At 49.8% G+C, this 14529-nt stretch overlaps 1 protein-coding gene across 4 annotated transcripts; it reads right to left on the bottom strand.

Annotated features, from left to right (window-relative positions):
• Positions 1-504: 504 nt before the first annotated feature.
• rbbp5 (retinoblastoma binding protein 5) lies at positions 505-14331 on the bottom strand. Of its 4 annotated transcripts, none has more exons than XM_062485783.1 (14): positions 13983-14273; positions 13516-13541; positions 13185-13357; positions 12629-12769; positions 9851-10013; positions 9405-9514; positions 9116-9235; positions 7368-7521; positions 4677-4748; positions 4236-4353; positions 4056-4125; positions 2186-2433; positions 1757-1969; positions 505-926 (listed from the first exon to the last, which is right to left on the bottom strand). In XM_062485783.1, the coding sequence occupies exons 1-14, from the start codon at positions 13999-14001 to the stop codon at positions 874-876; spliced, it is 1680 nt and encodes a 559-aa protein (XP_062341767.1). In that variant the 5' UTR covers positions 14002-14273; the 3' UTR covers positions 505-873. The 4 variants fall into 4 exon arrangements, 3 of the variants coding, with proteins under 3 accessions (XP_062341767.1, XP_062341850.1, XP_062341971.1); XM_062485866.1 differs by having other exon boundaries at positions 1892-1969; positions 13983-14267; XR_009932829.1 differs by lacking the exons at positions 505-926; positions 1757-1969; positions 2186-2433; ... (1 more) ...; positions 4236-4353; positions 4677-4748 and adding exons at positions 5128-5256; positions 5346-5874 and having other exon boundaries at positions 13983-14331.
• Between the last annotated feature and the right edge of the window lie 198 nt (positions 14332-14529).

Below are 14529 nucleotides of genomic sequence, written 5' to 3' on the forward strand. Positions count from 1 at the left end.
GTACCAGGTTCTACAGGGACACCAGGTTCTACAGGGACACCAGGTTCTACAGTGGTACCAGGTTCTACAGGGACACCAGGTTCTACAGGGACACCAGGTTCTACAGTGGTACCAGGTTCTACAGGGACACCAGGTTCTACAGAGGTACCAGGTTCTACAGGGACACCAGGTTCTACAGGGACACCAGGTTCTACAGAGGTACCAGGTTCTACAGGGACACCAGGTTCTACAGAGGTACCAGGTTCTACAGAGGTACCAGGTTCTACAGGGACACCAGGTTCTACAGAGGTACCAGGTTCTACAGAGGTACCAGGTTCTACAGGGACACCAGGTTCTACAGTGGTACCAGGTTCTACAGAGGTACCAGGTTCTACAGAGGTACCAGATTTACAGGAACAAAAGGTTCTACAGACTACAGAACTTGATTAGGTTGGTGGGAAACAATAACCTCTTTCACAGCCTTCTTATAACCTAGAACTCCCATACAAACAGGCTCCCCTCACCAAAGATCAAAATGGTTTAATGAATGTATTAAAAAAGTATAAAGCTCCTATACAGAAACGGTGAAGCATAGCAGTAATGAAAGGCAGGGAGTATCTTCAAAGCTCTGTACATCCCGCGCCCTGCACAGAACACAGGTACAACTGGACATCAAGGTACACGCATAGGAGAGGAGTTCAACGTCCAGGTAACCATGGTGACATCAATCCTTGAGGGTCAGGGGAAGGAGAATCCCCCAGGGTCCAGTGATTCCGGGTTGTCATTTCATAATCCCTTTTCCTCTGGAGGGGGGCATTCTGAGGTCATGAGGACAGTCTTTTGTGGTGAGAAGAGATGAGGGCTGTATGTCTCTTCTCCAGGACCAGGGCCCCGTTAGTCCAGACCCTGCAGATCAGGCTGCTTGTACGACTGGGAACCCAGACTTCCTGTGGGGAAAAAGTCACAAGCATCAGAGAGCGCCTGGGAACAATCCAGTAACAACACAACAGTGGATCAGGGCCATGGTGATGCCACTGTGACACTGGTTATCATTCATCTGCTCAGCTGGCTCATTTGCTGCTAGACCCTTTCATGGTTCACTGACCAGTTACTGGCACTGGTCAAATATACAGAGGGGCGATGACACATTGAGTGTTCTGGCTTTTAAACAGTTAAACTAGGACTCATCTGGTGGGCCTTCTGAAGCTGCACATGACAGAAGCACGAGATGCAGAGAGAGTTCAAACAATAACAACAAACTAATCCCAGGAAACCTGCTGGCACATCGTACGCACAGGAGATCCCACTAAGCACGTCTTACACGCCCGTCCCAATCAAGCTAGACCCACGGCCCTGCAGAAGCGCCTGCCGCAGCACCCACAGAGGACATGAGGAAGCGTACCTGGAGACACACACAGCACACACGCCTGGGACGAGCGAGCAGGAGCCAGGCAGGAGCAGGAAGGGCAAAGGGCAAGCAGGAAGTAGGTGAAACTAGCCATGGGAGAGCCCACAAGGACCTGATGCTGTCTACAGGAAGTCAGCACTGACCACGCCCATTGGGCTAGGTGAAGTTTGTAGTGGGTGGGGGGGGAGGATCTAAGCAAGGCGGTGGGGTCATGTGTCCAGTGCCTAGCTTAGGGGACTTGCAGGATCAGTCAGCATGTGGGTGTTGGAGAAGGCTGGGGGGGGTGGGGGCAAAGTGAAGCAACGTGAACAGCTAGCCTAGCGTAGCTCCCAGCCATGAGGCGCGGCTAGAGGGAGCTCGGGTCCTTACCAGCTGTGGCTAGGCCCCCCTCCATCCTGCCCTTCATCCCTCCTCCTCCTCCTCCTCCTCCCGCGTCTCCGTCCGAGGGGTAGGGCCGCTCGCCCCTGTGGGGTTTGGGCCTGAAGGGGAAGTCTTTCTCTTTACCTTTGGAGCCTTTGGGACGGCCCGCTGTCTTCTTCTTCGACTTGCTGTCGCCCTTCACGCCCAGCAGGGGGTGCACCTCTGGGGGACAGTGAAGGGGGGGGTCAGTTTACTGTGTGTGATCACCCTTCAGCAGCACTGGGTGCCATGGAGTTATAACTGAAGCTTTTGATTTGAATTGATTTTTTTCAGAACAACATTTCACTCCATTTGCGCTTATGACAGAATTGTTCTAGGGGGTTGAATACGTTTGCAGGGCCGTGTGTGTGATGTGTGTGTCCTCGTTTGAGGCCTCACCGTCGCTGGGCACCCCCTGCAGCTCGATGGTGGTGGTGCGGGCCTTCTTCTTGGCCGGCCCCCCCTCGGACGAGGGCTGCCGCTGCTTCTTGCCGTCCCCCGCAGACGAGGGCTCCTCGGCGGGGGCCGTCTGCGAGGCGCCTCCAGCGCCGTCCGGAGGAGGGCCGAACGGGTTCTCTTCGGGGTCCTCCACCTCCGGGGCGATGGGCAGGTACAGAAGGGCCCTGTAGTCCTCCAGCTCCTCGTCACTGGAGGGGGGGGAGGGGGGGAGGGGGGGAGGGGGGGAGGGGAGGGGAGGAGAAGAAGGTGAGGGTGAAGGTAGGTAGGGGTGGATGTTAGGGTGGGGGTGGAGGTAGGAGTGGGAGAGGTGGTGAGGATAGGAGAGGTGGTGAGGATAGGAGAGGTGGTGAGGATAGGAGAGGTGGTGAGGATAGGAGAGGTGGTGAGGATAGGAGAGGTGGTGAGGATAGGAGAGGTGGTGAGGATAGGAGAGGTGGTGAGGATAGGAGAGGTGGTGAGGATAGGAGAGGTGGTGAGGATAGGAGAGGTGGTGAGGATAGGAGAGGTGGTGAGGATAGGAGAGGTGGTGAGGATAGGAGGGGTGGTGAGGATAGGAGAGGTGGTGAGGATAGGAGAGGTGGTGAGGATAGGAGAGGTGGTGAGGATAGGAGAGGTGGTGAGGATAGGAGAGGTGGTGAGGATAGGAGAGGTGGTGAGGATAGGAGAGGTGGTGAGGATAGGAGGGGTGGTGAGGATAGGAGAGGTGGTGAGGATAGGAGAGGTGGTGAGGATAGGAGAGGTGGTGAGGATAGGAGAGGTGGTGAGGATAGGAGAGGTGGTGAGGATAGGAGAGGTGGTGAGGATAGGAGAGGTGGTGAGGATAGGAGAGGTGGTGAGGATAGGAGAGGTGGTGAGGATAGGAGAGGTGGTGAGGATAGGAGGGGTGGTGAGGATAGGAGAGGTGGTGAGGATAGGAGAGGTGGTGAGGATAGGAGAGGTGGTGAGGATAGGAGAGGTGGTGAGGATAGGAGAGGTGGTGAGGATAGGAGAGGTGGTGAGGATAGGAGAGGTGGTGAGGATAGGAGGGGTGGTGAGGATAGGAGAGGTGGTGAGGATAGGAGAGGTGATGAGGATAGGAGAGGTGGTGAGGATAGGAGAGGTGGTGAGGATAGGAGAGGTGGTGAGGATAGGAGAGGTGGTGAGGATAGGAGAGGTGGTGAGGATAGGAGAGGTGGTGAGGATAGGAGAGGTGGTGAGGATAGGAGGGGTGGTGAGGATAGGAGAGGTGGTGAGGATAGGAGAGGTGGTGAGGATAGGAGAGGTGGTGAGGATAGGAGAGGTGGTGAGGATAGGAGAGGTGGTGAGGATAGGAGAGGTGGTGAGGATAGGAGAGGTGGTGAGGATAGGAGAGGTGGTGAGGATAGGAGGGGTGGTGAGGATAGGAGAGGTGGTGAGGATAGGAGAGGTGGTGAGGATAGGAGAGGTGGTGAGGATAGGAGAGGTGGTGAGGATAGGAGAGGTGGTGAGGATAGGAGAGGTGGTGAGGATAGGAGAGGTGGTGAGGATAGGAGAGGTGGTGAGGATAGGAGAGGTGGTGAGGATAGGAGAGGTGGTGAGGATAGGAGAGGTGGTGAGGATAGGAGAGGTGGTGAGGATAGGAGGTGGTGAGGATAGGAGAGGTGGTGAGGATAGGAGAGGTGGTGAGGATAGGAGAGGTGGTGAGGATAGGAGAGGTGGTGAGGATAGGAGAGGTGGTGAGGATAGGAGGTGGTGAGGATAGGAGAGGTGGTGGATTTAGTTCTCAGCAGGTTTCAAGGTTGGTGTGAATAGTGGACCAGGTCTATTTAATCCACAAATCCCCTACACTCACCTGCTGCAGAACGCTATGATGGGGTCGACAGAGGTCACATCTACCTCCTCATCCTCGGCCGCATCCGCGCCTAACACACACACACGCACACACACACAAATACACAGCATCGATATCCTTTCACTAGAAAGATAATGCAAGACAGTGTCTGGCGTGTGTGTGTGTGTGTAGTGTGTGTACCTGTCTGTTCTGGTTCACTCTTGTCCTCGTCTTCTATGTCAAACTCAGACTCTCTCTCCTCGTACTCCACATTCTCGTCCAGCTCTTTAAAGTCCGGGGCAAAAGCACTCCAGTTTTCCTGAACACCCAAAATAACACAACTCACAACGCAGCTAGAACTGGCACTGGCTGCTAGAATTATTACTAGGATACTTTTAGGGTTTTGGTTTGGAATTGGTTGGTTTTGGCCACCCGCTGTTTTTAGTAGAGAAAGGACTGGAACATTTCAAGTTTGGTATCGGCGACTGATGGTGGGTTGAAATAGGACCTGTGTTACTTTCACTAGTTCCCAGAGTAGGGTCCAGGTGTAAGTTTGGAATGGTTCCTGCATCTTAGGCAGGGTCTAGGGGCCTGTTTACCCAGACAAGGGCCGACAGGAGGGGCTGAGAATGGGACACTCACCACTTGGTTCTGGGCCCAGATGGACACCACTCCGCTGGAGATGGAGGCGATGATGGGACGCACCGGGTGCCACTGTGGAGGTCAGGGGTCAACAGAGTGGCTTCAGGGGTCAAAGGTTATATGTGCATTTCAAACAGTCAACTAAACCACTTATCTGCCACAATATATATACATTTTTTTTGTCTGTCTGGATGCCTTTGTGTCTGTATTGTGCTTGCTTCCTGGATAAATCAGAAACTGAAACATGAAATATTTTCCATGAAGCATTTTGGACAAGGCTTCCTAGGTCATTCTTTATTTTTTGAATGAGTTAAATACTGCTTCAATGAAATATAGTAGAATGATTCAGTTAAATAAGATGTTTCAAGTTTGGGTTGGGTTTCTCCTCCTGCTGGAGGCTCCGAAGCGAGACAGTCTACAGGAGCAGTCTAGTCTACACGGGCAGACGCCCCTGGCATGGGCCCCTCCTCCAGGAGCCACAAAGCGCCTCCTCTTTGACTCCCTCTCTTGGACTCTCTGGCTCTCTCTGTCCAGGTCGGCCCACGAGTCAAACACACTCAGCCGCAGGTTGAAACTGTGCCTTTCGACCACAAGGGGAACACATTGGTTTTAGTGCACGGGACAGGGACTGGGAATACAGGGAGCTCAGTTTCTAGAAGCGCTACCCACTTGAGTCCCTCTGAGGACGTGCAGGGCAGCTGCTCAGTGACAGGGTCAAAGTAGACGGAGTAGAGGGGAAGGGTGGCTAGCTCAGGGCGCTGGGACATGCTGGAGTAGATGTGCTCCAGAGGGTGGCGGGGCCCCGGGGGGCGTCCCGGGCAGAGGTCGCGCCACAGGGCCGACACGACGGCGTCCAGAGTGGGCTGAGGCTGCCACAGCTGGAAGGAGGGACACGGAGCAGGGCGCTGGGACATGCTGGCAGGGCGCTGGGACATGCTGGCAGGGCGCTGGGACATGCTGGCAGGGCGCTGGGACATGCTGGCAGGGCGCTGGGACATGCTGGCAGGGCGCTGGGACATGCTGGCAGGGCGCTGGGACATGCTGGCAGGGCGCTGGGACATGCTGGCAGGGCGCTGGGACATGCTGGCAGGGCGCTGGGACATGCTGGCAGGGCGCTGGGACATGCTGGCAGGGCGCTGGGACATGCTGGCAGGGCGCTGGGACATGCTGGCAGGGCGCTGGGACATGCTGGAGAAGCCTGACGGTCACAGGTTAGATATCATTGTCTGACCTTTGCTAGTATCCCTCTTTGAACGCCAGAATAATTTCATATAACCCGCACTAAAGTAGAGGGAATCTCGTGAGGAATCCAAGAGTCCCTTGGACAGTTGTGTTCAGTAAGGTGTGTTTTAGGGGCTTGTTGTATTCTGCTGTCTACAGTCACATTGAACATGAACTACCCTCTTTAATGACGTGACTGCTAACAGTGTCCAGAACATTCTGGGTTTCCCATATGAAACCAGATGTCAAACTCAGAGACTGTGCTTACCCATCTCCCTCATGATTATCACTGTTTTTAAACTGTCCGAGGATATCTGACAGGTTTTTTATTTATTTTTTCAAAAGTGGTTTAAAGTGGAGCGTCCACAAATTGAAGGAGGGTACAATTAAACCATTCTTCAAGCAAACACTAAACACCAAAATAATAATCTTACAGGTAAGGAATTGTTACAGTGCAATAACTTTTGGTGCTCACGGTAGCTAACATTTCTCTTGGGTTTAATATTAAAGGAACATTGTAACCTATAGACTGGCTATCTTACATTACACCAACTTTACATTACACTAATATTGTGAATACATCAGATAAGAGGAAATCATGTCTTACCTTCAAAATAAAAATGTTTTTGTATGAAATGTGACACTTTCTACTCTGTGTTTACTCTTGATTTCCAACGGAATTGTCAACCCGATTCTTAGAATTCATAGAACACCATGTAATTCCTTGCCCAGTGTCAGGGTCATGTTAGTGTTGCTAATATAGTTGTGATGGAACAGAGAGGACCCCACAGTGCCTTTGTGTTCAGGAAGTGCTTTTGTGAGTTGAAAAGGGTAGAGAAGAGCTATGGGATCATCAACCACTAGCTGTGCAGCCATGTTACACCTCCTGGAGTCTTTATGGTCCTTTGTTAGGTTCATTATGTCAAGACTGGACCTGCTAGGCACGGTCTTCTAAGGTCAGTAGGTCGCCATACCAGGCTATTGGCATCATTGGTTTCCCACCAACGAGTAAATGTTGCAATAGAACGTTCTAGTGAGCTGCAACCACGGATGTAAATCCCAGCACTGGGACACTAACAATTGGAGATGGCTAATATTTAAGTAAGTAATAGTGTGTTAGCTTGACTGGGACCCGCCCTTAAGTTCCTCTGGTGTCGTCAGGATCCTGTCTGCTTCTAGAACTTGCCTCTGTATGTGGCTTCAAACACTATAAACGCAGGTCTTTGTTGCCAACTATCAGCCTATCAACCATTTTCACGCTAATTTAATTAAGTATATAATATAATTGAGAGGAGGATAGGATGAGTAGGTGGAGGAGAGAGGAGAAGAGGGGAGAGGAGGGAGGTGGAGAGGAGATGAGGAGAGGCGAGGAGGAGAGGCAAGGAGAGGAGGAAGAGGAGAGGAAAGGAGAGTGGAGGAGAGGAGGGGAGGTGAAGAGAGGAGGAGGAGAGGAGAGGACAGTGTTCCTACCGCCACGTCCAGCAGCAGTTCTCCTCTAGTGCCGTGCAGGATCTTCACCAGGTTCCCGATGCTCTTCTCCCAGATGTAGAGGGCATGCTGCCTGGCTGAGCCCGCTACGATGTACTCCCCATCCCCAGAGAAGCAGCATCGCTTCCAGGGGGTTCTGGAGGACACACACACCACTACTGTTACACACCCTCTACACACGTTACACACCCTCTACACTCCACACACACACCACTACTGTTACACACCCTCTACACACACCACTACTGTTACACACCCTCTACACACACCACTACTGTTACACACCCTCTACACTCCACACACACACACCACTACTGTTACACACCCTCTACACTCCACACACACCACTACTGTTACACACCCTCTACACTCCACACACACACACCACTACTGTTACACACCCTCTACACTCCACACACACCACTACTGTTACACACCCTCTACACTCCACACACACCACTACTGTTACACACCCTCTACACTCCACACACACACACACACACACACACACCACTACTGTTACACACCCTCTACACTCCACACACACACCACTACTGTTACACACCCTCTACACTCCACACACACACACCACTACTGTTACACACCCTCTACACTCCACACACACACACCACTACTGTTACACACCCTCTACACTCACACACCACTACTGTTACACACCCTCTACACTCCACACACACCACTACTGTTACACACCCTCTACACTCCACACACACCACTACTGTTACACACCCTCTACACTCCACACACACACACCACTACTGTTACACACCCTCTACACTCCACACACACACACCACTACTGTTACACACCCTCTACACTCCACACACACACCACTACTGTTACACACCCTCTACACTCCACACACACCACTACTGTTACACACCCTCCACACACACCACTACTGTTACACACCCTCTACACTCCACACACACACCACTACTGTTACACACCCTCTACACTCCACACACACACCACTACTGTTACACACCCTCTACACTCCACACACACACACCACTACTGTTACACACCCTCTACACTCCACACACACACACCACTACTGTTACACACCCTCTACACTCACACACCACTACTGTTACACACCCTCTACACTCCACACACACCACTACTGTTACACACCCTCTACACACACCACTACTGTTACACACCCTCTACACTCCACACACACCACTACTGTTACACACCCTCTACACTCCACACACACACCACTACTGTTACACACCCTCTACACTCCACACACACACACCACTACTGTTACACACCCTCTACACTCCACACACACACACCACTACTGTTACACACCCTCTACACTCCACACACACCACTACTGTTACACACCCTCTACACTCCACACACACCACTACTGTTACACACCCTCTACACTCCACACACACACCACTACTGTTACACACCCTCTACACTCCACACACACCACTACTGTTACAAACCCTCTACACTCCACACACACCACTACTGTTACACACCCTCTACACTCCACACACACCACTACTGTTACACACCCTCTACACTCCACACACACACCACTACTGTTACACACCCTCTACACACACCACTACTGTTACACACCCTCTACACTCCACACACACCACTACTGTTACACACCCTCTACACTCCACACACACAACTACTGTTACAAACAGTAGTGTGTATGCCTCTGTTTGTGTGTGTACCTGTTGACCAGGTCCTGTAGTTTCTGCAGGGGCTCTGGTTCCCCGTCTCTGCCACAGGTTAGGACCTCCCTGCCGTCGTACACGCGGATGATACGGTCGGCTGTGTTGATGAGGAAACAGCTGGACACAGGAAGGAAACTAGTCACCGCACGAACAACAGGCACATTCCGCTCACATCATCGCCTGTGTCCGACATGGTTATCAGTTCAGTCGCCTCAAGGCTACGGAAAATGAGACAAGCGCTTAAAGACATATTTCGGTTCCCTTGGTCCCATGCACATGGACTCACCTGCCCTTGCGTGCAAACTCGATGGACTTGATGGCCGTGGTGTTGCTAGTGCCCGTGGTCACCCTAAAGGATGCTACCAGGTCCTGAGTGTCTGTGTTCAACACCAGGATCTGAGGGAGGAAGTTGAGTAGTTTGTATTAAAGGCACCTACCCTGCCTTTAAGTATGAAATGCACTAGTTCTGAAATTCTGGGCCAATACCTATACCGATGTTTAAAATAACAATTTGGCTTAAACAGTATGTAGTAAGACTGTATTGAGACACAGCGAGTGAAATACTATGAAATAATACACACTTGTTTAATGTCAACCACTGTGATCAATCCAATCACTCACTCTCATAAGTGCCAAGAAGCAAATGAAACACTACTCAAATACTTGTGTTATACTGATCTCAGTAACTGACCCAGTTATGACGGACACACACACAAACAAACCAACACACACCTTTCCCTTGGCGTTGCCGGTGTAGATGAACTCCCCCCGCCGGTCGAAGGCCGCCACCACGTTCAGGTCCGAGTCGTCGTCCACGGGCAGGACCACGTGCTTGGAGTCGGACAGCGTGAGCAGCACCGGGGCCGACTTCATGGGGCACACCAGCACCTTGTCTCTGGAGGCAGGGGTCGTACGGAGAACACAGAGGAACCGTCAGGCTACTCAAGAGTCTGGGACACTACGCAGTGGTTCTCAAACTGCCATGCAGGAGATATATCAAACCTAAACCATCAGTGGAGACGAGGAAAAACTCCCAGAGAGACAATTGTTTGAAGAAACCCCAGGAGGAGCAATTCAGCGAGGGATGCCTCTCTAACCCTAACCCTCCAGAGAACCAGAGAAGATATTTTTGTGATATGGTAGTGGGGGTGTAACGATACACTCAGCTCACGATTCCATACGTATCACGATACTGGGTTCACAATACAAAACGCATCACAATTTGAACAACATTTTAAAATAAACTGAAATTCAATTTGATTTTTTTCAGGGGGGAGACCTCAATTTAGCCTCCCATTCATTTTCAATGGAAGTCACGTGACAGGCAGTCACGTGAGATACCTGGCAGCGCGAACAGGCATCCTAGCAGGAGAAGGGAACCCTATTATATGCGTTTATTTGGGCATTTGTGGACGAGCAGCGTCAGTATGTTGCCAGTCAAAACAAAACTATCCAGCATTACACAGCTAGCCCAGTATATGCTTTTGTACATATAGATTTAGATTTGTTGGATCAGATGTTAATTTATTTCCTCCAGGAACAGAATGACACATTGAGGGACTTGTTGCACTTGTTGGTTAGTTGTAACTGATTTAACTACTTGTACTCGCTGTGAATTATATTATTGTTGCTTGCTTTCCTCCAGGTACACTCTTGTACTTTTGAGGTTCATGTTGTTTAATTGTAACTTGTTTAACTACATGCTCTTATGGTTCTTCCCTTTGGCACTTATTTGCTTTTCACAATGTATGCTCATGTTTTGGCTACCTGCAATGTTTTTTGTGGCTATCTCGTTGTTTATGATCATTGTCCTATGCACTTTTGTAAAGCTCTCTTTTGGAAGTCGCTTTGGATAAAAGCGTCTGCAAAATGAATAAATAATAATAACGAATAATAACAGAATTTTCCTACACGCTTAGTTTAATTGCGAGTGCCTTTAATAATCGCATTAGTTCAATCGCGGTAGCCTACTGCACTCAACTAAACTCCTAATTTGCACACACATAGATTTCTGTCAATATTAGAGAGATATAGCCTATTAATATATGTTGGCATACTTTTAGGGGTGCGGGCCACCCCTCCAAAACAATGGTAGGGGAAACAACTGATTAACGTTCTTTGTTGTACATACAACTTAACTCAGTTCAAGCAATGTCTGTGTATGCAGTGAATGTCTATGTATGCAGTGTATGTCTGTGTATGCAGTGTATGTCTGTGTATGCAGTGAATGTCTGTGTATGCAGTGAATGTCTGTGTATGCAGTGAATGTCTGTGTATGCAGTGAATGTCTGTATGCAGTGAATGTCTGTGTATGTCTGTGTATGCAGTGAATGTCTGTATGCAGTGAATGTCTGTGTATGTCTGTGTATGCAGTGAATGTCTGTATGCAGTGAATGTCTGTATGCAGTGAATGTCTGTGTATGCAGTGAATGTCTGTGTATGCAGTGAATGTCTGTGTATGCAGTGAATGTCTGTGTATGCAGTGAATGCACGCGTGAAGCAGGTGCAGAGTAGGTCGCGTGCTGGTAGCATAACTTATAGGATAAAACGGACGTCATATTGTTAAAATATTGCCATAACTCTACGATACATATTGTAAAATGTTTGCATTGCGATATATTGTGCTTCAATATACTGTTACACCCCTATATAGTAGCGAAGTTAACTGTAATATAACATCCAATATCTAGTTGGATTCTTGGATAGGGGATTAGTATTGGAAATGAACGAAATGTAATAGTTCTTAGACGAGTATGGAACTCATGTGTTTGGTACTGCAGCATCTATAACGGACCATGACCACCAGATAATCCATGTAAAGGTAACTAACAAAACAAACAACTACACTAGGGACAAAAGGACTCGAGGAGGTCTTGGTTTGAGTCCCTGAACACTGCCTCCTGTCAGAGAGCTGGCCCTGCCTCCATGAACACTGCCTCCTGTCAGAGAGCTGGCACTGCCTCCATGAACACTGCCTCCTGTCAGAGAGCTGGCCCTGCCTCCATGAACACTGCCTCCTGTCAGAGAGCTGGCCCTGCCTCCATGAACACTGCCTCCTGTCAGAGAGCTGGCCCTGCCTCCATGAACACTGCCTCCTGTCAGAGAGCTGGCCCTGCCTCCATGAACACTGCCTCCTGTCAGAGAGCTGGCCCTGCCTCCATGAACACTGCCTCCTGTCAGAGAGCTGGCCCTGCCTCCATGGCTGCCTCCTGTCAGAGAGCTGGCCCTGCCTCCATGGCTGCCTCCTGTCAGAGAGCTGGCCCTGCCTCCATGGCTGCCTCCTGTCAGAGAGCTGGCCCTGCCTCCATGGCTGCCTCCTGTCAGAGAGCTGGCCCTGCCTCCATGGCTGCCTCCTGTCAGAGAGCTGGCCCTGCCTCCATGGCTGCCTCCTGTCAGAGAGCTGGCCCTGCCTCCATGGCTGCCTCCTGTCAGAGAGCTGGCCCTGCCTCCATGGCTGCCTCCTGTCAGAGAGCTGGCCCTGCCTCCATGGCTGCTGGCTTGGGTACTCACAGGTCCCGGGGGTGGTACTGCAGCTTGAGGATGGGCGAGGGGAACCGGAACCTCTGGTCACAGTCCCCCGTCAGGACGTCCCACAGGGACACGATGTTGTCTGTGGACGCGCTCACCAGCTTGTGTCCGTCTCTGCTCCAACTGTGGACACACAGATGGCATGGGGGGGGGGGGGGGGGGGGGGGAGATGTTTTATCAATGGAAGCTAAACCAATTTGATGTCCTTGTTTATGTTTTACAATTAATTTGATGTAGGCTGAATAGACTAAACAGTAAGTTATTTGACTGTATCTTCAAATTAAAATGTCACACACGGCATGTGGCTTGTTTTCCTAGTTGTGTGACAAAATGATGCTCATTCAAGATCCTAATTCAGCAGCAAACTTTTTATTCAACACAAATAAGGGTACAAATCAAACTCAATGATTGACCTGACATGTTTCATTTACATTCTCATCGGTCATGACTTTTCATATGCGTGTCCAGTCTGCCTACCTATGAAACTCTCTATTACACGTCATGTAAGAGCAACACATGCGTTAAGAGCTGGTCTCACCATAGCGAGCACACTGGGTGGATGTGAGCGCTGATGATTTTGGCGATGCCCCGCGTCAGGAAGTCCCAGATGACGATTCTCCCGTCGTTGCATCCCACGGCCAGCAGCGTGCCCCAGCGGTTGAAGGTGCAGGTGAGCGCCATGCTAATGCAGTCCAGGGTCCCATCTGCTTCCTACCACACAATAGCCAGAGATGTCACTAAGGCAACCGCAGAAAGGCTATGCACTCTGGACGATTACAAACATACAAATGTATCTCTAAATGAAGAAAACATTGAAACTGGCAATGAATAACATCACACTTGTTGTCCAGTTAATAATCTAGCCTTACCTCTGGATAGTTCTGCCCAAATGACTCTGCAGAAACAAAGAAAATCGTAGGTTTATTACACAAACACGGCCAGTACCGATCGAGCAAGTAATCAAGCAACCCCGGAGCCTGATCATTAGCATCACTGCTTGACAGCTGCATACATTCAATAATACAAAGAAAGCTACTGTACGGTACGCTAATAAGAGTCAACAACACAGCAACCCTGGCCAAGTAGCTTAATAGCGAGCAAGCGTTACCTAGCTGGTTAGCTATGTAACAGTAAAACTATATTAATAATACAATTCGTATTTTAGTCATTTCTGTTAACTAAAATTAGTTCGCATTGAAGCTAGACGCGCTCTGTAGCTAGTAAAAGTACTCGATTGGCTGAATAGCCATGCTAAAGCTAAAGGCTGCATAGACAACTCCCTAATTTATGGGCAAAAGGTCGACCAAATTGTAAATGAACGAGTAAATGTAATTACCGAGCAACTCTAAATTCATATCCGGATAATAATGGACCTGTAAATAAACCCCCAAAATTTATATTGGATGATATATTGCAAACACTGCCTTGGTTGCGTTCCAGTGTTGCCGCTAACAAGAGAGCGACTGGCGCTTACTCAGAACGAAGGACCCCAAACAAAGTGATGCTGAATTTGCCCGGACAAAAATGCTAAATGATAAATGTGTTTTTGACAAAACTACTGTAGTACGTTTACACTTGTTTCTATGATCTAAAAACTAATAATGTAATAATTGCGGCTAATTCGTGTGTTCGGACTTCATATAGAGTTGTACATGCATTTAGATTGTACACAGTTACGCTTAAATTAAAGGTTTATCAAGCAACTGTGGTACTTTGAGCCATCAGGGCTGGCAAACGGTCTTAACTATTATAGACCTGCCCTCCTACTCGTGATCATCCGGGTACTGACACAAATTAACCAATTACATCTTTCCCTGACAAACGGGGCGGAGTTTTGTTTAGTAGAAATGGATGATTAAAATGGTAAATACGTGTTTCTAACC

Source organism: Osmerus eperlanus, chromosome 1 (genome assembly GCF_963692335.1).
Source record: "Osmerus eperlanus chromosome 1, fOsmEpe2.1, whole genome shotgun sequence".
NCBI lineage: Eukaryota > Metazoa > Chordata > Actinopteri > Osmeriformes > Osmeridae > Osmerus > Osmerus eperlanus.

What these genes read in the sequence shown, in the direction of transcription:
- rbbp5 (XM_062485783.1), bottom strand. An exon ending in CACCCAGTGTGCTCGCTATG is followed by an intron (nt 12,770 to 13,184) that starts GTGAGACCAGCT and finishes GTGTGTCCACAG; the next exon opens with TTGGAGCAGAGACGGACACA. An exon ending in GCAGGGGGTGCCCAGCGACG is followed by an intron (nt 1,970 to 2,185) that starts GTGAGGCCTCAA and finishes ACTGTCCCCCAG; the next exon opens with AGGTGCACCCCCTGCTGGGC.